Consider the following 26,368-nt stretch of genomic DNA (forward strand, 5'->3'; position numbering starts at 1 on the left):
TGATATTTATTGACCTTTTATTGTGGCAGTACCTATGCTTCGGAACTCCCTGCCTATTAAACACCAGACAATAGCAATTACTGTACTCTTTTTGTCGACTGCTAAAAAACATTGTTAAGGCAAGCCTACCCAGATATGTAGCGTGTTGACATGTGTTTTAATCTGGTTTTTAGTTTACCATTGATTTTAATCATTACTTTAAGGTTTTAAATAGCTGCTTTTAAAGTATTTTTTCCTGTTATTTTTTGTGTGTTATTATTGTAATCCCATCATTCCCCAGGTGGTGGTACCACCCAATTCTGCTGCAATGCTTTCCTCAGACACCCATCCTGTTATATTAAAATTGCAAGTGGCTTGGGGCAGAGACATCTTTTCAGTCTCTTGCTTATATTTTCATTTGTGAAGCCTCATTTTTTGTTCAAGGACCCTGTTATAATAAAGCTTCTGTACTAGGAAGCCGTTCAGGCCTCATTCACAAGTGCACTTTGACAGCTATCCATAATCTTGCCCCCTTCTCTTGAACTGAAATTTTGTTAGGAATGAATGTGAAGGCCTACATTTTCCTCAGAACACCTTACACCACAGCAGGCTGCCAAACCTCTCCCCTCACATTCACTTGTGAATAATAAAAAAAAGTGTTTTAAACACTTGTTTAAGTTGCAGTGCGCTGTCACCCACAGCATTTCAACCCCTCTGCTTTCCCAATCGCTTCAAACCATAAGGACTAGCAACTTGATTTTCCAGTTTGTTATCAAACCCTAGATTCTCAGGTGTGGATGCTTTCCAAAATTCTCCTCAGGATTTACCCCTGGACAAAATGGCTGCCAGCAGCTACCCTCAGTGAAAACTGTACAGGAGCTAACCTGAGTTAATTTTATTCATTAAACCTTGAATGTGGTTTTGTGTGTGAGAGAGATTGTACACCATACGCAAATCTACCCTTCTGATAGAGCCCTCAAACTCCTGGCATGCTGACTGCTGGGAGTTAGGAGTCCGGCACACCAAGAGGGTGTGATGGAAGATCTGGCTGCCCTTCTTTGTGGGAGAACTTGTTCATTAGAATCACACAATTGTAGAGTTGGAAGAGGACCTTTGGGTCATCTAGTCCCACCCCCTGCAATGCAGGAAGAGTTGTAACGAAGGAGAAAGGGAAGGGGAGAAAAACCACGCAACAAAGTTTTCTCAGTGAAATCCAATACACCACTGTGTTTATTAACTCGGGATTAAACGTGATAAGCACAACCCGCAGCAAAGGGACAGTTTCCTTCCCCCACACTCAAAAGCTTAATCCTTCTGCTTCTTCAGGAGCTCCTTCAATTGCTCGATCTGGGTGCTCACGCTGCTCTTGGCCGTCCCGCCAGGGGAGGTGTACTGCTCCACGCTGCTCTGCTGGTTGAACACCTGGGAGATGTCGCCTCCCAGCATGGGGCTAGAGGGAAAGAAAATGCAGCCAGAGGTCAGTCGGTGGGTATTCAACAATATCCAGAGAACTAATATATGTTGGTCACACTTTCAAGTGACCAAGAGACAGTCATGCAGGGCAGAGCTGTGTCAGGGGTGAGGGAACCTCAAACCAGGAGGCCAAATGTACCCCTAACAGGTTTCTCTGTCCAGTTCTCTGGGCCCTCCCCAGGCCACACATCTCTGAACAAAAGCCATACCCCTCCGAAGCCCCCGGAGTATGTTTTTTGACTGGCTGGAAGTATCCTTGAGCTGGGATGGCTCTCTTTGGCCACCTAACATTCTGCCTTAGACTCTTGGAAGGAATGATTTTAACGCAGTATAAGATGTCAACGCCTCGGGTCTGCAGCCATGAGGGCTAGAAACAGCAGAGGTTGGATGCCCTTAGGTCATGTATGATGCAGTTGAGGTTCCTGCATTGTACAGGGTTGGGCTAGATGACCGCTGGGGTCCCTTCCAACTCAACGGAACTTGGTTTTCACGTTTTGCAAAAAGGGCGACACTTACGTGATGCTCTTCAGGTCCTCTGGGGATAGATGGTTAAGAGTCACTCCTTTGGTCTCAGCTAAGTGGACCGCTTTCCCAACGGCAGTGTGGGCTTGTCTGAACGGCATCTGCAATCGCAAAAGCACACAGTCAGGAGCTTTCCCTTACGTAGACCTAGCTGATCCCTGCAATCTTCAGACTGAATCTACGAAGAGTAGGAGGTTGCTGTGGCAGCTTCCCCCCTAGGACCTTAAGAGCACAAGCAGAGCCTACTGGATCAGGTCAATGGTCCATTTGGTCTGAGGGGTATCGCGCAGACAAGGAGCACCCAAACACCTGTTGGGGGGGGGTCATCTCTTGGGAAACCAGCCCATCTTGCATCAAAAAGCGCTATCTGAAACTCGGGGTGGGTGTTCCCTGCTGAATTATGTAGTGGAATGCAATGGAAACAGATGCCCACACTTCCTGTGCAAGCAGAAATTTGCAACGGTTTCTCCAGGAGATCATAGTTTTTGGTGGTCCTGCGGGTTGGTGTCCACCCAGGCCCAGATCCGCTGGGGAAGTCACTGGATTACAGCTCTCAAGTACAAATGCAAGTGGAATCTACCGCTTTGGATCGGGAGTAACCAACATGGTGCACTGTCCCCTCCAGATGTTTTTGGGCTCCCATCATTCCTGGCAGTTGGTCCTATCTTCTAGGGGACACCATTGGGGTGGCTACCCCTGCTTCAGACACTCACCCCCTTGCGAACCAGGAGGTTGGCAAGATCTGTAGCCAGCATATCAGGGCTGAGGGCTTTCTCCATGGTTTCCTTGTTGATCTGGAAGAGAATATTTATTTCTTTTGTTGTTTTAAAATTGTATACACCACTTGATTGTGAAAAGCAGCAACCTCAGAGCGGTTTACGAAGAGAACAAAACAATCAAGTTATCAGTCAAAGCAGCTCTTTAAAACATTCCAAAGATACAATTGGGAATAAGAAAACAACCCCCCAAAAAACAGATTAAAACATACATCCATGTTCTACGTAGGTCTCTGCTTACAAATCCCCAATTATCACATTGAACTTGTTGGTTGCTTAAAAACACACTACACAAAATGCATTTATAACAAAAACGCATGAAATTCATTAAAAAGAAATAAAGAAAATAAACCCAATAGCAGCAGAAACCTTTGGCAAGAGTAGTGAATGCTCCATTGCAAAACATCAGGTATAATGGATAGCCAATTTAAAATAATCAAATCCACTTTAATTGTGCAACCTGGGATTTGGTGGTATACCAAATTTGAAAAATTGTAACAGTCTGGAACCAGCCTTAGAAAGAGAGGGGGAGAGAATGGGAACACTTATGTGCTTCCTCAGCAAGTAAGGGCAAACCTTCCTAAAAAATAATAATTCTTACCTGGAGAGTAGAGATCACACCAGTGGTGACCTGAAGCACGGCACTCAGGGTGTCAATCACATCGATCACAGCCTCCTTATCTTCCTGTTTGCAGGGGGGGGGACAGACAAATGCTTTTATCTTTTTATATGAGAAATGTGCTGCTGGACCAGATGAGAAGGCCCACCCGGTCCTGCAAAACATCACATACCCTCCAATATTTCTTCAGTGAAAATAGGGATATCCTAAGGAAAAGCGGTACATTCTGGGATCAAATCAGAAACCAAGACAGCTTCTCTAAATCAGTGACGTCCCTGGAAAATAGGAACACTTGGAGGGTCTGACATCAATGAGTCAGTTTCCCCCGGGAAGCTCATGAGCAAGGCCTTGTAGGCAATGGCCGTCCCCTGCAATTTGTCCACATCGACCCAGAGAGCAGACTCAAGCCTTCTCTCAACCTGAGAGCTGGACACATCTTGTGGCAAGAAGTTCCGCAGATCCAAGCCCCAGCTGCAACCCACCTGCAGAAGGGACGGCCACCTTGGCTGCGCCAGAAGGTGGCAATCTGTAACTGGGACCTAGGTAAAGCCATTAACGCCCCCATCCTTTTACCTGCAGGTCTTTGTTGTAGGCACTGGGGAGTCCTTTCAGTACCACCAGAAGTCCAATAGTCTGCAAAGAACAAGGAAGGAAAGAGATGGGAGAGGGCATTTAATAACACTGAAAAAAGTATGTGTCACAAATACATTCAGGTATAGACAAATACACTGGATTTTCATTTTAAAGGAAAGATCTCAAGGGTCACCTGTATTTTATTCCTTTATCAACATACCCCCAATGGTCATCTAGTCCAACCCCCTGCAATGGTCATCTCGTCCAATTGTCCAACCCACTGCAATGCAGGAATCACAACTAATATTTTCGAGGCTTTGTCACTGACTGAACCTGAACCAAGCCTGGGCACTCACCCTTCCGATCACACGGCCAGTCTTGCTACGGATCAGTTCGAGGCTGTCCGGATTCTTCTTCTGAGGCATCAGGCTGCTCCCGGTGCTTTGAAAAAACAAAACAGAATATGTCACACTTAGAGGAAAGCAAGATCTGGGTTCAACCTCTCAGGCCGCAGCAGTACTTTTCAGCCTCTCTGTGAGTGGGAGAAAAGCAACTTAACTATATTTGTTCTGCTTGAAATTGCAGAGGATTCTGGAACAGACCCCATTAGGGGCAGTGGTAGGCACAAGGCTATGAGCCACAGATCTCAGTGTTTGAGTAAAATAAAAATGAATTTGGGGGAAATTGAACTGAAGCTGGGTTGAGCTGAGTTACTACCTGGCATATTCATTTGGGAAGGGGAACAAATTAAAAGTTTGCATTACCTTGAGATGATTGGTGATAATATAAGGGGAACTGAAATTATTTGGAGCAAGATCCATGTGGAAATTGAATGGAAGGGAAACTGCTGCGGAGTGCAAATTAATGGAAGAATTTATCTGAGACGATTTGGGTGGGGGATTAAGTTTTCTTTTCACTCCTGTGACTTTAAGTTCTATGTTTGCTTATATTAGCATATGCAAATTTGTGCCCTAGTCCCAAATCTTTTAAGTATGTCAATACATTTGTGCCTTACAGTGCACAGTCAGACCACAAGCTGCAGTTCATTAATTGTGCCATGTGGACTACAAGCATGACCCCAGGAATATCCAGTGTAGTGGAGGAGGAAACTGTCATCTTTGAGAGGGGGTGTCTTTTAATCCCCTATCAGCCATCTCATTCAGAAATTCCTGTTAAGTGAGCAAGGAAAACAGAGATCCCCAAATGCCTAGCTTAAAAGCCATTGGACGTAGAATCATAGATTTGCAAGGGACCCCTGCAATGCTAAATATTCTCTGAAAAGGTGGCCCTTCCACCTCTGTTTGGGCAAGACTGCCGGAGGAATCCCCGGAACAGGGTTAAGAAATTCCAAAGCGTTACCAGAATGCATCGGAGAGAGTGATGAATCCGAACTCCTTTGTGGCAAAGAGAATCAGGTCTTCGGCTAATTTGCTCAGGTGGATCATGAGCAGAGAAGAAGTGGAAAGGAACTCCACTGGAGGGGAAAAAATGAGGGGAAAAGAAATCTCATTGGTTGCCCTCAAACAGGGAACAAGAATAGAGTCCATCAGGCTGTCCTGTTTTAACTAGCTCACTCTTATTGCAAAGCCTTCAAGGTTCTAGTCCTCTGCAAACCTACCACCTGCAACCGATTCCAAATATTTGGAACTCTGCCCTGACACAAAAACAGCACACTTACCCGCAAAGTCACGGTCGCTCACGGCATCAATGCTGTTGATGCTGATGGATGCCATCTCGAGTTCTAGAATGAAAAAAGACAGACAAAAAGAGACACGTCAAGGAAATTTGAGCAAAAGAGTAACAAAGTCAGATTGATTCACTTTGCACGCGGATGTTGCCACAAGCGAAGAGTAGATTAATGGGGTAAGAGAGAGAAAGAGAAAGTGAATGTATTGTTGTGTGAGAGGGGGAAAAGAGAAAACACCTCAGACCAATTCAGCCTAAAATCTAGGCTCCTTTATTTTTGGCAGTCTGTAAATGAACTCCCTCACCTTCTGGAAGAATGGTTTTGCTGTGTTTCATTTGGAAGGAAAAATGCACCACTCACCTTTACGGATAAGTTCACGGTCCAGGCCAAGAGGGTTGCCAGCCAGAGCACCACTGCAATAATAAAAATAAAATAAAATAAATGGAGAGAAGAGGTAGAAAGAATCCCTCCTCCCCAAACAGGATCCTCTTCTAACCTCCCGTTCAGAGGAAGGGCAGTAAGGGCTGAAGCCAACTAGCAGGGGAGGCCCACATTGCCCAGCCAAGATCCTTGGCAACACTGCAGGGAGGTTGTACATGGGGTGGGAGCCATGGAATTGAGAAAACACTTCCCTCCTTTCCCTATACATACTAATAATTTGCTGTCAGCAGTTACAGGATATATTGGTCCATTACATTACAATTATTCTTAAAATCCAAAGGAGACAGGTGTACACGCAACATCCTCAAGATTCACAGGTGATGATGAGCTACTGGTCTTAGCTGGCCCAGGTGTAACTAACACCAGAAGGAGATTCAGTTTTTACCTTCCCAAAGGCAGGACGTCGATCCTCTTCTTCACCTCCGAGAGACGCTCGGAATCCCTGGTCAAAGCCACGGCGTGGCTGTTGGAAGTCAAGAGGAAGAGACTTGAAGAGGAGGAAGCAAACCCACATCTCTGAAAAGAGGTGCCCGCCCTCCCGCCCGCCAGGGCCAAGGAATTTTACTTCTTGGATCTGGAGCCTCCTGGATCATAGAAAGCAGATTTTGGTGACCTAGCACTCTGCACATGCTCAGACTACCTCTCCCTTCCAGGTTGAAAGCTGCTGCAGGATGGATTGGGGCAACTTACTAGAAGGAACTCCGGAAGGTGGGGAAGGCATCCGTTACCTTAATAAGAGATGGCTCCATCTGATTGGCTGAGCCCTCTGCAGGTGGGTGTAACCAGGAAGGATCACTTCAATTTCGCTGCAAAGAAACACAGGAGACCACCAAGTTACAAAATCACATTTCACTGACTTTGGACCAAGTTTGTTGCCTACTGCACAAAGAGTTGCAGTGTTGTCTCCACCCATTCTTGGCCTCTGGCCCTGCCCTTTTCTGACACATGGCTCACAGATGGTTGCCCAAGAATGTAGTCCTCACACTGGGGGAAAGGAAAAGATTCCCTCCTCCAGCTTAGGGCTTCAGAAAGCCAATACCAGCCATTAAAGTTGTCCCCAGAAATGAACTGGCAGCCAGTGACTAGTCCAAGAAGGGGGGACAGTGTGGTTTAGTGGTTAGAGTGTTGGACTAGGGCAGACCAGGGTTCAAATCCACCACTCGGCTCACTGGGCAACCTTGGGCCAGGCACTGCCTCTCTCAGCCTAGCCTACCTTGCAGGGCTGTTATCGGGAATTAAATGGGGAAGCACCATGCATACCACCTTGAGCTCCTTGGAGGAAAAGGATGGGATATAAATGCAATAAAATATATATAAGTAAAATGTGGCGGAGGGGCAGGGAGAAAATAAAGAGAAGCTTACGCAGAAGCACGCTCCACCAGGGTGCGGATGAGCTGCTGCAGGTGGCCGGAAAGCACTGTGATAGAGCTCTTCATCAACAACCTCAGGTCGGTCACCACCTGGAAGAAAAGCCGCAAAGCATCTCACTGCTCAGGCCTCACGAAAGAAAGACCAACAATTCCACCTGGAGACGCTGATCTGGCCCCTTTCACAGAGGATGCTGAAGGAGGTCATTTGGGATCAGTTTAGCCGGGCAAGGATACTGTTCCAAAGGCACGCGCCACATGTCATAGTGGCTGGGCAGTTGCTAAGATTGGGGGGTTCACACTGAAAAAGAGCCCTGCCCTGTGGCCCCTGGCTTGCTCACTTGCCTCTTTCCCTGATGGGCATGCCAACCACAACAGTGGCAAGGAAGAAGAGCAATGGAGGGTGTTTTGTCTAAGCCCTTCTACCTAAGAAACCAGCAGAAGGTCCTGATGGCATCCAAGAAAACCATTTCAGAATCCATATAGCATTTGATTGCTTGGAGTGGACATCCTTTACCCTGGCCTCAAAGATGTCCATTATTGGAACACAGCCGTTACTTCTGAGAAACATGTTGTTCTCTCCTACTGGGTTGGAGGGTGGGGTGGATGGGAGTGAAGGCCTCCTAGTTTCAGATGGGGGGGGGGTGTTCCCAGCCCTACCCAGAGACACCATTGGGGATCAAACCCGGGACCTTGTTCAAAGCAGGTGCTCTGTCGCTGAGCTATGGCTCTCGCTGCTGCTTCTGCTGAGTGTACAGAGCTAGATCTCATGGGTTTGACTTAAAGGAGAGTAGAATTTGGTTCCATTGGAAGATGGCTTCTACAGAACCCATTGGTCCATCTAGCTCAATGCCGGCTCCATTCACTTGCAGCAGCTCTCTAGTTTGCAAACGAACAATCTGGGAGCAAAGTGTTGCTCTCCCACTGAGCTATGACCCTTACCTGTCTTGCACACATATGTTCACACACTTTAATAATAATGCAACGATGAATTCATTAAAACACATTTCTATTTCCTACAGCTTGGGAACATTTCTTCCCCTGTTCAGTGACATTCTGGGCAAACATTTTCCTGCACCTCGGTGGCTAGTTGGGTAAGACCACATTCCTGGTCTGCCCCTGCTTCCATCCCCCAACTCCTTTGCCTCTGCCGTGGGTTAAAAATTGCTCGTTTAATAATGTATTACTATTACTAATTTTAAAAAGTGCAGGTAGTGAGTCATGGAAACTTGTCTGCAAAAGCAGATTTTTCCACTGAGGGTCTCCTGATAAGAACCTGGGTGCCTTGGTCCTATACACACTTACCTGGGAGTAAGCCCTATTAAACTTAGTTGGAATTACTTCCAAGTAACCATGTATGAAATTGCATGGGGGGGCACTCAGCTGGAGGCCAGTTAGCTCCCTACAAGGCCTGAAGGACCAGTATCTGGCTGTGGGGAATGCAGGAATCAAGATACAAGATATATTTGGCACAGTTCAGGTACCGCTTCATTGCTGAGTGAACTGGAGGCGGCCATCCAGTGAGAGAATAAGCAGGACTTGAACCCATGGCCTTCAGAGATGCTGACAAGCTCCTTAACCACCAGGCCACTTTGCCTCTCAACTGCAACAGCTCTGGGCTAGAGGAGGAAAAGAGGGCTTTGGAGGAATCAGCTATGGAAAGGGGCCACCTTGAAAGAGCAAACAGACTCTGAATTTTACACAAGCAACTGGTCCCCAAGACCAAGAACATATTTTTAATAATAATAAAGAAGAGACAGAAAGCTCAGTAGCTATGAATGAATAGCTCGTTGTACTCGGTTCAGAGTGTTGGGTACCAGAGCTGTTGGGCTAGGGAGAAAAACAAAGGCAGCTGAGATGGAGATATGGTGGTAACTCAAAGCACATTTGAGTTATACTGTGTGCTGTTCTGGTCACCTTATTTCAAAAAGGATATTGGAAAAGGTTCAGAAAAGGGCAACCCTAATGATCAAGGGGATGCAGTGACTCCACAGCGCCATCCGCTCCCTCTGATGCTTGACTAAATGGGCCATTGACCCGATTCTCTTATTTATGTTGTTACAACCTCAGCAAGGAGGAAGGGCCCTTCCCAAAAACACCATCCCCACCCCAGTGGAGTTTGCAGAAGAGGAGCCGGAAAGCTGATCTCATGCAAATAGATTCAGAGCACGATGGTGCAACTCCTGAGTTCAGAAATGTGGGATTACTGGCTGTTTATCCTCTGTATCAGAAAATCCCTAAACCTTGCACAATCTGACTTCGGCTGGACACAGGAAGGGGCAAAGGGCAATGGCTTAAATCAGGGTGTCTACAAGAATCCCTCCTCATTTCCCCACCATCTTGTGAGATTTTTTGGAAGTGTGACTTATCTGGCAAGCTTCAAGGACTAGAAACTTGACGTTATATTTTAAAACAGAGTAGCTTTTTCAGAATGCTCCCTCCCGCAATACCACCTGCTACTACATTTACATAGGAAACAGGGCAGAGAGAGAGAGAAACGGGTAGGATAGCTAAAACTGCTAATAAGCCATCCACTCTTGTTTTCCTACTTGATCGTTTCTGCTTCTTCCAGTGTGAAGCTTCCCAGCCACATCACCAATCAGCTCCTGGAAAAAAGGAGTCATTGTCACTGTCAGTCCAATGCTTTGGAGGAAGTAGATCTTGAAAGCAGTTATTCATTGGCTACGTTTGCATGTAATGCTAAGCCATGGTTTGTCTGAACCAATGGTTTGCCAAATGAACCATGCTTGTCTCCCCAACAAGTAAACAAACCATGGTTTATTACTTTAAAGCTGGGGTCCTTGATGTGATGCTCGCAGGCACCATGGTCTCCTCAGACAGCCCCCTTGGCACCCACTTAGGCCCTATGTTCCTCCCTTTTTTATTTTCATAATTTGAGGTGATTTATTTTTGCTTGGGGATGGTTCTGTGAGGTTTGCTTGTTTGGGGAGGTAGGGCTCTGTGGATCTAAAAGCTTGGTTTGTTTTCGACCTGCTTGTGCTTTCGGCCTCTATGATCCTGCTGTCCTATAGTTATCCAACCATGTTTGTAGCCCAAAAGGGCTATTAGGACACTGAAAATTAGGGTATGGATCTCTTTTGGTGGACAAACAGGAGGTAAGGGGAAGCTTGCTTCTTCCTGAAATGGACATAGCCAAAAATCCCTTAGAATCTACAGTCCCTAGAAGAAAAAAGCCACAGAATGTAGATTGAACAGGTGCACCAAACCTTGAGCCTGCGTTCAATGGTAGTGTGGATGTCCTCATCAGTTTTGGTGATCACCAAAGTGCCCTTGGAAATCTCCTCAGAAATCTACAAATACAGCAGAAAAAGGGCTGGTTAGTAATTAACAAGGCGGTCTTTGCTGCTTGTGTTTGTGGCGGGATGAGTTAGAGAGCCATTCATGCATTTAACAGCTGAGTCCAAGAAGCTGTGTTTAGGAGCCCTGCTTCTTTCCAGGAGAAAGTCAAAAAGAGCTAGCATGCACTTATGGGTGTCAGCATATTGGGAAGTGGATGACATCACCCATCACAGAAATATTTTTCGTTCTGGGGTGCTCTTATAAAAGAAACTGTACATTGGATAAGGAGAAGTTGATTCTTCCTTCTAACGAAGAATCCCAGACTGATGTGATGGGGGGACACAAATTGCATGCCCTTGAAGTAGAGATTTTCTAACCTGTTACTGGCAAGGAAAGAGGGGAAGCAAACAAACCCAGGCCCCAGGTCTTAAATTCTAATGTTCCCTACTCAAGATGAAACAGTCCCTGTCTCCCAAAGCACCCTTTCTGAATCTTGTAAGCTTGCTTTGAAGTTCCCGGATCAATACCTTCTCAAGCCCACTGATGATCTTCTCCACTTCGGCTTTGGATAAGATCCCAGCTTTCTCCAGAGCCTTGGCATAAGCTATACTTGAGCGGACGTCAACTTCCGCCAAGCGATGGTCTACCTCTATCGAAGAGTTGAGCTTCTCCATGATGGGATCAAGACTCCCCGTCAGCCTTCCTCCGTAAAGTTTATCACCCTGGGGAAAGAAGGAAGATGCCTTGCGCAGGTTAGCAAGAGTGAGAAATTAAGGAGGAATGTAGGAAATAACTCTAGCTAAGTATTGTTCACATGGACCAGATCTCCAGGGTTTCAGACAGGGAGCATCTCCTAGCCCTATCTGGGAATGCAACTGGGGACTGAGCCTTCCTTGGAGGTTTGTTTTAGCAGAGCTTGGATGGCAAATCTACCATGTATGATTCAGTCAAGATTCCTGCGTTGCAGTGGGTTGGACTAGATGACCCTCGGGGTCCCTTCCAACTCTACAGTTCTATGATTCTAAGCTGGCTTGTACTTTATTACACTGTTGGTCCATCTAGCACTGACTGGTAGTGGCTCTCTGGGGTTTCAGGCAGGGCACATTCCCAGCCCTACCAGGGTTGAACCTGAGACACACCCCCCCCAAGCGGCAGAGCTCCCCTCAAATGTTGAAGTCTGATTCTGAAATCATATGACCCACAGGTCTACCTCTGGAGCTCACCACCTCTCCCTCCCCCCCAGCCAACTTTTTGGTGAATCCAGCACATATAGCTTATTATTGATCTTCAGCGGAACACTCAGTGGATCACAATCTGCTTCTGTCAGCACAGGATTCCGTTGCTGCAACTGCTCCCGTTGCCTCAAAACAAATAGGAGGGCAACATGTGACTGCTCTGCCTCTTCAGGAGCCAAAGGTCAGCCGGCCAGGAAATATCATTTCAGGGTCAAGCCACATTGAAGCCTGCATTCAGCACTTTAAAAAGTAAAAATGCTTCTTTTTCCTGGGCAATGCCAGTAATGGAGGTTAGCATTGAGCAGCATCACTTGCAAATACCCTTTTTTTGCAAGAGACAGCGAGTCTTGTTAGGGGAGGATTTGCTTTCAAAAGGAAGGGTCTCTGAACGCAGGACTGAGTCAGACCTGCCGGTCCATCCCAGCCCTACTGCATGCAAAGAAGATGCTCTGCCACAGAGCCACAGCCTTTGCCCTGAAAATAAAGTTAAGATTCTAGTCCTCATGGTTTTGAATCAAAGAACCCAGGAAGCTGCCTTATGCTGAGATGCACTGCAGGTCCATCTCACTCAGAATTGTGTGCACTGACTGGCAGTGGCACTCCAGAGGTTTTGGCAGGGAGTCTCTCCCAGCCCTACCTAGAGATGTTATCTGGGAGTGAACCCGGGAGGTTCTGCACACCAAACTGATGCACTGAGCTGCTTGCCCTCTGCCTTATGGAGGTTTTCAAACAGAGGATGGGCTGCCATCTGTCAGGGATTATCTAGCTGTGGTTCCTATGTTGTAGGGGGTTGGACTAGATGACCCTTGGGGTCCCTTCCAACACTACAGTTCTAGGAATCCATATAGATACTTCCAATACAGCATGTGCAAATCAGACTGTGGCTCCACCTTGCCCAAGAGTGTCTGACTTGACCAGGAAACGGCCTTCAGCCATGCGAGCTTCTTTGAAACGGACGTGCCAGGGAGGGCGTCAGACTCCCCAGGAGCCTTCCGTATGCAATGCAGGTGCACCACCACAAAGCCTGGCCCCTTCCAATCTCTCCCCAACCCCTGGGCCTTCCAGCATTGCAAACCCCTCACATCCCCACCCTAAATTCATTCGCCTCCTGAACATAAGAACCACCTGCTGGATCAGGCCAATGGCCCATCTAGTCCAGCATCCAGTTCTCGCAGTGGCCCCACCCAGATGCCTGTGGGAAACCCCCAAGCAGGGATGTGAGCACAAGAGCATCTCTCCCTTCCTGTGGTTTCCAGCAACTGGTTTTCAGAAGCATCGCTGCCTCCAGCTTTGAAGGCAGAGCGCATCCATGATGGTTCCTAGCCACTGATAACCTTCACCTCCGTGAATTTGTCCTATCCTCTTTTAAAGCCATCTAGGTTTATGGCCATCCCTGCCTCCTGTGGGAGGGAGTTCCATAGTTTAACTATATGCCCTGTAAAGAAGAACTTCCTTCTGTGTGTCCTGAAATCTGCCAACATTTAGCTGATGGCACACTATAAATAAGAAGGTTCTATGATTCAATCCTACAACGGGTCAAAAAAAATGAAACTTAGATACCCAGCAATAGCTGTTGTCTGAAAACTCAGGCACCAGATGTCTAGAATCTAAGTGCTATAAATGAAACCATAAGAATAGCCCTCTTGGGGCTGTTTAGCTCAGTACTCTGCCTCCAACACACGGTAGTTCAATGGACTCACATATATGCATGGTTTAACAGCCAGGCCCTTGTTCACTAACAGCAGTGAGAGGTACGCTTCCTCTAACCATGGAGGGTATACAAGTCTCATCTAACCATGCTAACAACCACAGTAAAGGGGCACCCATATGTCTGCTCTGCAGCAATGGAACACACCATATATTTTATTTATTCACATCCTACTCTCCAGCCCTGGGGAAAAATGCTCATCAAGAGGCTTACAAATTTCAGTAATAAAACAACTCCTGATCTCGGGCTTAAATTGTAAAGCACATGACACAAAAGGAAAAGGGTTTCGGAGGGAGGAGGAAAACAGCAAACCCAGAAACTGGTTCTTAGCATGTAAGACCCTTCAGCAGCTCTTCGGTGACAGTGAATTCCACCATCCCAAAAAATCCTTATCCCATGCTGCAACCATGCCCTCTCCAGCGTGCAAGCTACTGTCAGTGCCATCAAAACGGAAAATGAATCACAGAAATAACTACAAACCCTAATTTTGCTCAAACTGATTTCTGATGTGAAGCCTCCGCAATGACAAACCTTATTGTGAAAAGGGACAGGGATGGAAGGTGGGGTTTTGGGGGGGGTACGGGGGGGAGAGGTGAACTTCCAAAAACTCCCAGCTCACCTCGGATGCCATGTCTGGCGATGTTTCCTCCTTCTCCAATTTGGCTTAGAAAGAAAGCAAGCTTTGCAAAATCTGGAAGAGAGCCAGAGATTGGGGGTGGTTTGACACTTGCATAAGAAGCCCGCCCCTCTACCATCCCAGACAGACAGACAGACAGACAGAGCGAGACAGAGATGCGGTGCATCCTTTCCCCTCTTTGCAAGGCTACTGGAGAGACCGCCAGGGAGCGCCCCGCAGCTGCTTCCCACGATGGGCTCACCTGCTGCGCCTCTGAAGCACCAACCAGCCGATCTGTGCTGTTCCAAGCCGCCCAGGGCTCCCCTTTTCAAGCGACAGTCTCCAGCAAGCCACGCCCCCTGGGCGGGTCTTACTGTCAGAACGGATAGCTGGCCCCGCCCACCGACCCTCTGGCTTTACCCCAACGCTTCTGGAAGGGCTGCTCTCAAATCTGTATTCCTAATAGCGCGAAGTGATTAAACGCATCAAGAGATATCAAACTCGCTCTTGTTGCAGAGTTTCGTTTTTTTACCGACTCTGTCTCCAAATCTTAGGAAATAATTTAGCAAGTTATGTGTGTGGCGGGGAGAGGGAAGTATTATATTATAGCTAGATTATGATGATCCCTCCCCATCTATCTATCTATCTATCTATCTATCTATCTATCTATCTATCTATCTATCTATCTACCTATCATCTATCGCATTTATCTCCCACCTTTTTGTCCAAGAAGCCCGGGAGGGCTTAGAAAAGTCAGCGCACAGCCTTGATTAAACATGTTGGTTGTAGGATGCTGATATGTGTTTTGATCTGTTTTTAGCTTATTGCTGGTTCATTTAAAAAAAAAATCAACTTATTATTCGGATGTTTTAGATTAGCTGCCTTTGACTGGTTTTTCTGACCATGTTATGGTTTTGTTCTTTTTGTCGCCCTTCCCCTTTTGCATCAAATATTCCAAAATTAGAGGCGTTGTGTTTGTGCAAGGCTTTTGCCATCTAAGATCCAAGAGGCAAAGAATGAAGTGCGTCAAAGAATGTCACATTCCTGCTTTTATCATTTCTTATTTTGTTATGCTATGGTGATTTTAAGTTGCTACTCCTGCATTGCAACAGCGGTTGACAAATCAGATCAAGAAAATGGTTTCAAAAGCAACCCTGTCCATCATGTCCAAATTTCTTTCATATGTATCAATCTCTCCCTCCTCGCACCATATAATAACCTATGTTGTTTAATGGGTTTTCCCCCTTCATTAATGACATAATTCATATAAGGTTAAGCACTTTAGCTTACTTATCTAAGTAGGAGATGTTATATCCACCCCCCCCCCCGGCCGGCTTTATCTGGATTGCTTAATTTCTATAAAAAATCTGTCTGGAAATCTCACTTTTGGGTTGCTATTATGATGAGAAATGCACTCTGCACTGACTCAGGGAAGCAAAGTAACATAGGAAGCTCAATATTTATTTGTTGGTTATTTATTAAATTTGTATACACAAATTTGTTCACAACATATAAATACAAAATGAGAATGCAAAATATATAATAAAAACAAGACCCATAAACCCCCACAAATCAATAACTCCCCTCACATAAGCCTCCTTATGCTAAAACCAGGGGGGTCCCCCCAACCCTCTTGGGCCCATGTGGAAATCTGAGCAGCTAAGGCACCACAAAATACCCATTTCACAGAAGGAAAAATGGGTGATGTTCAGAAACCACTACCCACAGCACAATCCAAACCAGCATGGGTGTAATGGTTAGCATGTTGGATTAGGGCCCAGGAGGTGAGTTCAAATCTCCACTCCACCATGAAGCTAACTGGGTGTCTTTGGGACAGTCACCTTCTCTCAGCCTAACCTGCTTCACATGGTTATTGTGATGATAAAATGGAGAGTAAGAGGGTGAGAACGGTGTATTCCACCATGAGCTGATGGGAGTTGTAGTCCTAAATTTCTGAAGGGCAGCAGGATGGTAAAGGCTGACCTAAAGGAACAACTGAAGCTGTGTGTCCCATTAGCCGATTGCAAAAAATCTAAATTCATATGAAACACTTTTCTTTGATATGCAGATTCTTATTTCCCCTGAAGGTACTGAAGATGCTGATTTCTGCCTCCCTTTCCTCAGTTGTTGTGTTTTCCCCTATGTCATTTTGTTTATTGTAACCTCCTTGGGGCAAGGACCTGCCTTCTTGTCCCTTGCAAAGTGCCAGGCACATTGACAAATAGACCACAAGCCATTATACTGGAAAAAATTCAGTGTCATTGAATCAAAAATGGTTGGGGCAACATCTTGTGTCTTTAAGAGTACGCATAATTGTTTTAAAGTAGTTTTTAATATTGTATTTTGCATTGCTGTCACCCACTCTGGGGCTTTCTGGTGAAGAACAGGTAAGAAAGATAATAATAATAATTGTAATTTTATTATTATTCCTAGATTTGTGTGTGGTATACTGTAGTGGGTAGTGTCGAACTGGGACCTGGGAGAGATAAGGGTCCAAATAAAATTTGCTGGATGTGACCTTGGAGGCCAGTCACTGACTTTCAGCCTAACCTACCTTGCAAGGTTGTTGCAGGGATGAATTTGGAGGGGTAGAAGGGGTTGTAAGTCAACTTGAGCTCCTTGGTGAAAAAGGTAGGATATAAATGCAACAAACCAACAAATAAATAAATAATAAACATCTGGGTCCTCATAATATAAAACTTTTATTTCATTATTCTTAGATTTATGTGTACAAATAAAATAAAAGTTCCTTTTAAACTATTTTAAAACTGAATAGTATAGCAATGCTTCTTCATTCTTTAAGAAGCAATTATGTTTAATGAATGTGGGGTGCTAAAATGAGCTTTTTTAAAAAAAGTACGTTCAGCATTGCAAGAAAGATTCTGTATACATCCTGAAAGTGCTGGCGAAATGCTTGATCAGCTGAACTTGTATGGAGAGGTGTTGACATTTTTGTTTTTTTAAAACCAGTTGTTTTAATGAATAGGGAATGTTTGTGCGTGTTTCCTTTCTTTATAAAAAAGAAAGAAACAGAAAGAAAAGGAAAGGAAAGGGGAGAGAAAAAAGACACTTTGGTGTCATCAGCAAAATGCTGAGCGTAGTAAACATCTTTCATGACAAAGAATACAAATACTCACAATAGCTGGCGCTGGGCCTCTCTGCTTTCAATAGTTAATACCGACATGCACACAAGTGACCCTGGGCCCCCCTGCCATCTCACTCAGAACGCTGCACCGAAAAACGTTGCTATGCTGAGCACACTTTTTTGGGGAGGAAAAAGGGGACAAAGTGCCTTTGTTCTCTCTGTGTTGTCTAGCAACATGGCTGGGCCAGGGACCAGCAAGGAAGCTCTGTGTGTGTATATATGCTTCTCTTTTGCTAACCAGAGGGTGCTTTCATGCAGCCACTTATCGTAGCTGCTGTTTTTATTTCATAGAATAATAGAACTGTAGAGTTGGATGGGGCCACCAAGGCCATCTAGTCCAACCCCCTGCAATACAGGAATCTTTTGCCCAATGTGGGGCTCGAGCCTGTGACCATGAGGTCAAGAGTCTCTCACTATCTACTAACTGAGCTATCCCCGCTCTGATGTTATTAAGGGACAGATACAGTAGAGTTCAAAGCTATAGATTTTGGAGATTAAGGCTCTCATGCTCTACTAGCTGAGCTATACCATACGGACTTAGCTGTTGCCAAAAACTTACACACTGCTCAATTGTAGCAGAAAAACCTTGAAGCGGTTTACAAAGAGAATAAAACAATTAAATTATCAGTAAAAACAAGCATGGCCAACAGCCAGGGATTGTAGAAGTTGTAGATCTGCATTATCTGGTGGGGAAAAGTTTTTCCACACCCAAGTAAAAGGGGAAACAATTTCTGTAGCTGGACTGCGTAAGAACGTAAGAAGCGCTTGCAGGATCAGGACTGCGGTCCCACACCAAATGCACATTTTGTTTGTTTATTTAATATCCCACCTTTCTTCCAAGGAGCTCAAGGTAGCTTACAGGGCTCTCCCAAAGGGCTGCCTTTGAAATGTGATCAGAAACTTTGACTGGCTCAAAGAGCTGCAGCCAAACTGTTTGCAGGGGCTGGTTACAGAGAAGCAGATGACTCCTTTGCTACAAGAGCTCCACTGTTTCCAGGCGCAATTCAAAGTGCTGGTTTTGACCTATAAAGCCCTACGTGGCTTAAGACCAAGCTATCTGAAAGATGGTATTCCCTCACTTGCCCAGGCTCTGAGATCTTCAGGGGAGGTCCTTCTCTTGGTGAAGAAATTAAAGCACATCGCTTCCCCCAAAGGATCCTGGGAACTGTACTTTCTCCCCCCCACAGAGCCACAATTCCCAGAACCCTTTGCAAACTACTGTTCCCAGGACTCGTAGAAGGGATCCCTAGGGTCATCTAGCCCAGCTCACTGCAATGCAGGAATCTCATTGCAAATGTGCTAGCATTTTTATTGCTGTACCACATAAGGGGAAGTGGCACACTTTCTAAACGTGCCTTGGCTATGCTCTAAAATGCATGGTGTGGTTTACTAGGGATAACCTCACAGGTTGTTAATGAGTTTTAGTATCTGCAAGTTGCTTTGAGTCATTTTCAGTGGATAAAGTGACAACCATAATAATAATAATAATAATAATAATAATAATAATAATAATAATAATAATAAAAGATTCAGGTAGGTAGCTGTGTTGGTCTGAAGCAGTCAAAATAAAAATAAAAAATTGTCCAGTAGCATCTTATAGACCAACTTTGTTCTGGTATAAACTTAGTTGGTCTATAAGGTGCTACCAGATAATTTTTTATTTTTTTTATCCCCCCCCAATAATAATAATAATAATAATACACTTGATCTTAGCCAAAAGGCCAAGAAGTGATGTTGATTATGTTAATAAAAAATGGGGTAGTAGCAGTGGTGGGAATACGATGTGTACCTGCTATAAGGTGGCTGCTGGTTCGATTCCTTTCTATGGTAGTAAAGGGAGATGGGAAAGGTTTCTCTCAATTAAAGGGAGATGGGAAAGGTTTCTCTCAATATTTTCTAAGCTCTGTACTTTGTGAATACTATCTGCAGTAAATTCCTAAGTAAATCTCTGAGCTAATCTTACTTCTGCAAATTTCGGCCAGACAGTTAGCAAAGACAGCAGTTTCTTGCTATTTCTGATCAGACAGGTCAGGAGGTCGTTTCCTGCCTAGTCAGCTAGCAAGAAACCGCTGCTGTTAGCAGTAACTAACCAGACCTACTAAATTTGGCGGGCAGGTCAAAAGTTCATTTCCTACCCAGCTGCTTAAAGAGGCCCCTTTTCCTGCCTTATGCTTACTAATGCAAAGATGAAGACACGTGTACGAAGGAGAGAGGAGAGATTGCTTAGCTAGCATAAAGACAGGAATGTTTAGCAAGCAATAAAATGTGTTTAGCAAGCAATATAGATGTGCTATGTAAGGGAATAATTTGAGAAGGTATGGGAGGGGGGAGAGTGTTCAGAAGAGTATAAGAAGTCTGTAGATGCGTATTTCTTTACAGCCAGTGTATTTTCAGGAGCTATCTAGCTGGCTGTCTCTGTGTACAGAATGTTTCTGTGGACAGATTTTAATAAACTTTTTCTCCAAAGAAGATTTTGCTTTCCTGGTACTTTTGTTCCCTCCAAGGTCCGGGGATGGCGTGGCTGATGGATCCCTAGGTAAATAAGGCTTCATTTCTTTGGGGGCTCGTCCGGGATCAGCCCTCTCCCCAATACGGACCAGAGGGCCAGGCTCAACCAAGGTGAACAGCTCAGCAGCGTTTGCAGGCTTCAGCGCGCACCCCGCCTGTTTTGTGGGGGAAGCCGGCCACACTGTCCTGCAGTGGAGACATCTTGTTGAGGGAGAAAAACAAAGAGGACGGCGCCAAGGGGACAGGTCCGCAGCGGAAAACGGTAAGCCCAAGGGAAAGGGCGTGGGCCCCCAAGGAAAAGGGGGGCGAGGTCTGATCAAGCCTCACCTGGTTGTGCAGAGGGCCACCAGGAAGGGAAAAAAGGGCGTGGCAGTGTTATGCCACCAGTAAGGTTTGGTAAAAAGGGGACTGGTTGTGCAGGAGAGTGCCACCAGCAAAAATTTGGAACAGAAGAGGGAGGGATATATATGTATTGTGATTTTTTTGGTGTGTTTTGAGTATTGCATGCTGAAGTTATTTTGGTGTGTTTTGTGTATTGCATGCTGAAGTTATTTTGGTGTGTTTAGTGTGTTACATGTTGAAATTATATTGATGTGATTTGTATGTTGTATGTTGTTATGTTGCATGTCAGATATTCCAGTAACTGAATTGTTGTCAAGTGTGGGCCAGGGCTTAGTGTCCCCTTGGCCGAGCAATTGTAGGTCTGTTGTGTGTGAAGTGTGAGAGAATTTTTACTGTGAATAGTAGCGAAGGATCTGGAAGAAATGGGTTCTGGCCAAAGTAAAAGTACCCCTTTGAAATGCTTTTGGAGATTCAAGCTGATGAGAGGGGAAGATGAGGACATTGTGAATTAGATTGGCCCACCCAAAAGAACAAATTGGCCGTCCACCGGGACCCTTGATTTGCAACTCATTAATCCATTATATCAGAACATTTTGAATGTCCACCCTGATCAAATCCCCTACATTTCCACATGGAAGACCAATGTGGAAAAGAACCCCCCCCCCCTGGCTGAAGTCATGCTGCAAAAAGTCTCAGGCAGCAGTATCTGCTCAGTCAGGAAAACAGGAGGACAACCCCCCAGTCCTCCAGGATTCAGAGATGGAAGAAGATAAAGTTTTAATGCCCCCACCGCCTTATGCCCTGGCAACAGCCCTGGCACCACCCCCGCCACAGGGAACAGATGGCCCAGCCCCAATCCCGTGGACAATGCATTGTTAAGACCTGGGCGAAGATGGAGAAAGGGAGGAACGAGAAGAGGATGATGAGGATGAGGCATTTGTAGGAAGATTGATTAAGTTGACAAGTGATGGAAAGATATGAACAGAGGAACAGGCAAAACGTTTGAAAAAGTATGTGGAACTTTATGAGAAGTGGACGTCAGTCCCCATATGTTAAAAACAGCGGGATGTATAGGGGAACAGAGAAGAAAGTGGCAGAAGGAGTGGGGAAGGCAGTGAAAAGAGTGACCCTCCATAGGGCACATAAAGCACAGGAGAAGGGCGCGGCCAGAGTGATGCCTCTCCATAGAGTGTATGACCCTCCGGCCCCCGCGGGACCTAATGGGGTGGTGCCCAATAGAACTCATACAGTTCAACATGTCCCCTTCTTTAGTGCAGATGTTTGTAATTGGAAGAACCAAAACCCTTCATTTGAAGAAAACCCTGCCCAAAATCATTAAGCTGTTTGAGGGAATTTTTAAAACATACAACCCCACTTTTTATGATGTGTAATATTTGATGGATGCCCTGCTAACTACAGAAGAGGCTAGGCGAATTCATGCTGAAGCCCGAGCACACATGAGAGCGCAGGGGGCAGGAGATCAAGCTGTTGCAACAGGATATCCTGAAACTACACCGAATTGGGATTATTAGATCATTGAAGGGCAAAATGCCCTCACCACTTATCGCCAAAATGTCTTAAATGGCATGAGGAGGGCAGCCAGAAAACCCACCAACTTCGTGGAGGCCAGAGAAATAGTACAAGGGACAGAGGAGGCCCCTGGAGCCTACTTAAAGAGGCTGAAGGAAGCCTACCGCCAGTGTATCCCTGTGGACCCAGATGAGGCTGCCAATGCCCCTATCATAAAAACTGCCTTTGTAGCCCAAGCAGCGCCCGATATCCACCAAGAAAAATGAAGGTTTTTATGGGCCACACCCTTGAGTGGATGTTAGAACTGGCTCAAACCACTTATAATCAGAGGGAAAAAGAGACCCAGAAGAAAAAAGGAGAAGTACCAGGAGGAGAAGTTGATGGCCCTGAAGACGGGAAGTCCACCGTTAGGAGAAGAAGAGGAGGGCAAGGCTGCTTAGGAAAGAGCAACAGCATGCCTTCAAGGATTTGAAAAAGGCATTGCAGCAAGCACCAGCGCTGGGCATCCCAAATCCTGAGAAGCCTTTCTCCCTGTTTGTGGATGAAGACCAGGGAACAGCGAAGGGAGTGCTATGCCAAAAATTGGGAAGCTGGCAGCAGCCCGTGGCATACCTATCTGAGCGCCTGACGCCTACAGAACAAGGTTTACCGCCATGCATGAGAGCAGTTGTGGCAGTAGCTACCCTACTGAACAAAGCAGACAAATTTACTTTTGGCCAAGACACTGTTTGTGTGACTCCGCATGCAGTCCCAGCACTGCTTGACATGAAGGGTACCTATTTCCTCTCCCAAGCAACGATGAGAAAGTGCCAGATGCTATTGTTGCACCCGCGTTTGAAGTTCCAGGTTACCACCGCCCTCAACCCAGCTGCCCTATTACCGGTAGGAGTAGGTGAGGAGCCCACGCATGACTGCATTGAAGTAATGGATGAGGTGTACTCTAGCAGACCTGACCTTAAAGATGAAGCAGACCCCTAGTGGCCATCATGGTTTATGGATGGAAGCAGCTTCATTGAGGTTGGACACCGGAAAGCAGGCTATGCAGTGGTAGCCCTGGAAGACCAGGTGATCGAAGCAAAGTCACTCCTGCCTGGAACATCGGCCCAGCTGGCAGAGCTAACTGCGCTTACCAGAGCCCTGAGCCTGGCAAAGGGACAGAAGATAAACATTTATACAGATTCTAAGTATGCATTCCTGACTTTACATGCCCATGGAGCCTTATGGAAAGAAAGAGGTTTGCTTACCTCCAGAGGAAGCCAGGTGGCCCACCCACAAGCCTTGTTGAACCTTCTGGATGCTGTATGGGAGCCCGAGGCAGTGGCAGTTATCCATTGTTATGGACACAAGACTGGACCAGGAGAAGTGGCCAGAGGAAATCGATTGGCAGACAAAGTGGCCAAAGAAGCAGCCCGGGAACTGGCCCCCGCCTCGGTTATTGGAGCACTGGTCCCAGAAGAGATTTTAAGCACCACTGACAAGCCAGCTTATACGAAGCAGGAAAGGGACACTGCAGATGCTCAGGAGCTGACATTGTCCAAAGAAGGATGGTACCTTACCCCTGATGACAGGATATGGATTCCAGAGTCCTTTCTCGGCAGATTACTCAGAGATACCATGATTCAACCCACATAGGACCAGATGCTACAACCAAGCAGCTGGAGAAGTGCTTCTATATAGCCCACCTCTACCAACTGGCAGCCCAGATTTCCAGGAAATGCCTGCTGTGTCAAAAGAATAATCCCAGAGCCAGACCACTGGCTCCCCCAGGGATTCAGCACAGTGGAACTGCACCTATGGAAGATCTTGTCGTGGACTTTACTGAATTACCCCGTTGTGGACTACACCGCTACCTGCTGGTGGCAGTGTGCACCTACACCGGAGGGCCGAAGCATGGCCAACAAAGACTGAAAAGGCATTTGAAGTAACCAGGTGCCTGCTTAGGGAAATCATCCCTCGCTATGGATTGCCAAGGTCCATAGGATCTGACAATGGACCAGCATTTGTTCATGCAGTCCTACAGGGACTGGCAAAAGCGCTCCAGATCAACTGAAAGTTGCATACAGCATACAGACCCCAGAATCAGCTATCCAAGCTGACACAGGAAATTGGGTCTAATTGGGTGACAATGTTACCTCTGGCATTACTCAGGGTCCGCAGTCTCCCGTCAAAGCGAACCCACCTGTCACCTTTTGAAATTCTGTTTGGAAGACCAGTTCCATATGTTAGAATGTTAACTCCATATGCTAGCCAAGATATGCAATTGAATAATTAAGTCCAGATGTTCTTCCGAGTTTTCTTTTGTCTCAACAGGTGGACCCAGGCTCGCAACCCCTGTGTGTTGGCTGCATCAGTTCGAGCCAGGTGATGAAGTGTGGGTAAACGATTGGGCACGGACGCAGCTACAACCATGCTGGAACCTTATACCGTCCTGCTCTCCACACCCACTGCCGTGAAATTCGCCGGCATCACCCCTTGGGTCCACCACACCAGAGTGACCACTACAGATTGGACTGTGCAGTTAAATCCTGATTAACCCCTTCGGCTGACCATCTCCAGACCCTCCGCTGACGACCGCTCTGCTGATATCACACCGGAAACTGATATCTCTACGCACAGCTGGAGAATTGGATGGGAGGGGCGCCCGCGGGCAGCGCTCCCAACGTACCTGTTCTACGAACTCACCCACCTGAGAATATCCTACCACAATATAGGGACAGAGCGAGACTTACAATAATTTGGGAAGGGGACCACCCCATTGGGCATTTGACTCCTCACCAGGCTAGAGTTTTAGCAGCAGTCTATTCTTGTGGGTGTGTTGCTTTTTATTTCTCACCAAACCCCCCTCCAGGAGGTGCTTCTCTTTCTCCCACTCATCGAAGTACCATACACCCAGTGGGCCTTAGAGGTAGTTACACACATACTCTTGAGTGACTGACACGATACCCACCATGACTGAATATTGGTGGGAGGAACCATGGAGATATTGGGGATGGTGGGTAGGAGTGATATGTACCGGCCTGCTTGTTTGGATGCTCCTGTATTTTTGGTTGGCATGAACGGTATCATATTTGTGGGAAGAAACGTAATCCATCTATACCTTTGATGATTCTCCTTTTCTTTTTAGTTGGAGAACCCACATGCGTATTGGCACAGCCAAGGAAAAGTCCCCCGACTTCCCTTGCCGACATTTCCCGTTTGATGACTGAGTGGGGTGCCCATAACTCCTACAATAGGTGGTTACAAATGGCTGAAATGGAGCATGTTGCTTCAACATTTCAGACCATGGCGAGGCTATTCGTGATCTGGCAGCAAGCTTTGAAAAGGTAGCATATGTCCCTGTACAAACCTGGGAGGGCTGGGATATGTCTTGGTTGGACGGCATCTTCCCAGGTGGATGGATGGGGAGGATATTTACTATGGTGATAGGCCCAATAATGCTTCTATTGCTTTTCTGCTTTTGTATTCCCTGCTTGATGCAATGCTTGCAACATATGATGGAAAAGATGATGTCTCGCACAATGGATCTGTGTGTGATTGTTTTTATGAGAGAATATAGACCCCTACCCCAGAACGAATCTAAGTAATAGATTGTTCAAAAGAAGAGGAGGGAGTAAAGGGAGATGGGAAAGGTTTCTCTCAATTAAAGGGAGATGGGAAAGGTTTCTCTCAATATTTTCTAAGCTCTGTACTTTGTGAATACTATCTGCAGTAAATTCCTAAGTAAATCTCTGAGCTAATCTTACTTCTGCAAATTTCGGCCAGACAGTTAGCAAAGACAGCAGTTTCTTGCTATTTCTGATCAGACAGGTCAGGAGGTCGTTTCCTGCCTAGTCAGCTAGCAAGAAACCGCTGCTGTTAGCAGTAACTAACCAGACCTACTAAATTTGGCGGGCAGGTCAAAAGTTCATTTCCTACCCAGCTGCTTAAAGAGGCCCCTTTTCCTGCCTTATGCTTACTAATGCAAAGATGAAGACACGTGTACGAAGGAGAGAGGAGAGATTGCTTAGCTAGCATAAAGACAGGAATGTTTAGCAAGCAATAAAATGTGTTTAGCAAGCAATATAGATGTGCTATGTAAGGGAATAATTTGAGAAGGTATGGGAGGGGGGAGAGTGTTCAGAAGAGTATAAGAAGTCTGTAGATGCGTATTTCTTTACAGCCAGTGTATTTTCAGGAGCTATCTAGCTGGCTGTCTCTGTGTACAGAATGTTTCTGTGGACAGATTTTAATAAACTTTTTCTCCAAAGAAGATTTTGCTTTCCTGGTACTTTTGTTCCCTCCAAGGTCCGGGGATGGCGTGGCTGATGGATCCCTAGGTAAATAAGGCTTCAGTAGAAGTTATTTTACACTGTAAAAAGTACTCTTAAAGTGACATAATAATATTAAGAATGGTGCTACGAGAGGGACGTGGGTTCGATTTCTTTCTGTGCTAGAGGTTATTTTAATTTACACTATAAAAAGTATTCTTAAAGCGACCTAATAATAACAATGAGGATGGTGCTGCGAGACTGACGCGAGTTCGATTCCTTCCCGGGGCAGAAGTCATA

The 26,368-nt window shown here is 45.9% G+C and overlaps 1 protein-coding gene, 1 long non-coding RNA gene and 1 pseudogene across 2 annotated transcripts; 1 reads left to right on the forward strand and 2 right to left on the reverse strand.

Moving 5' to 3' along the window:
* Positions 1-1,177: 1,177 nt before the first annotated feature.
* Positions 1,178-14,672, reverse strand: ASL (argininosuccinate lyase). The gene is made up of 17 exons (XM_028708235.2): positions 14,559-14,672; positions 14,300-14,371; positions 11,265-11,459; positions 10,665-10,748; positions 9,987-10,043; positions 7,433-7,530; positions 6,799-6,876; positions 6,456-6,533; positions 5,990-6,042; positions 5,621-5,683; positions 5,302-5,416; positions 4,299-4,383; positions 3,943-4,002; positions 3,352-3,435; positions 2,688-2,768; positions 1,969-2,075; positions 1,178-1,429 (listed from the first exon to the last, which is right to left on the reverse strand). Exons 2-17 carry the CDS (start codon positions 14,309-14,311, stop codon positions 1,285-1,287), a joined length of 1,395 nt encoding a protein of 464 aa, XP_028564068.1. The 5' UTR covers positions 14,312-14,371; positions 14,559-14,672; the 3' UTR covers positions 1,178-1,284.
* A 4,374-nt stretch (positions 14,673-19,046) lies between these two features.
* LOC114586003 (U2 spliceosomal RNA) lies at positions 19,047-19,174 on the reverse strand (annotated as a pseudogene).
* A 99-nt stretch (positions 19,175-19,273) lies between these two features.
* On the forward strand, positions 19,274-26,070 carry LOC144325634 (uncharacterized). The gene is made up of 2 exons (XR_013390823.1): positions 19,274-20,211; positions 24,132-26,070. It is a non-coding gene; the product is annotated as an uncharacterized LOC144325634 (long non-coding RNA).
* The last annotated feature ends 298 nt before the right edge of the window (positions 26,071-26,368 follow it).

This window comes from Podarcis muralis, chromosome 15 (assembly GCF_964188315.1).
Source record: "Podarcis muralis chromosome 15, rPodMur119.hap1.1, whole genome shotgun sequence".
In the NCBI taxonomy this organism is placed as follows: Eukaryota; Metazoa; Chordata; class Lepidosauria; order Squamata; family Lacertidae; genus Podarcis; species Podarcis muralis.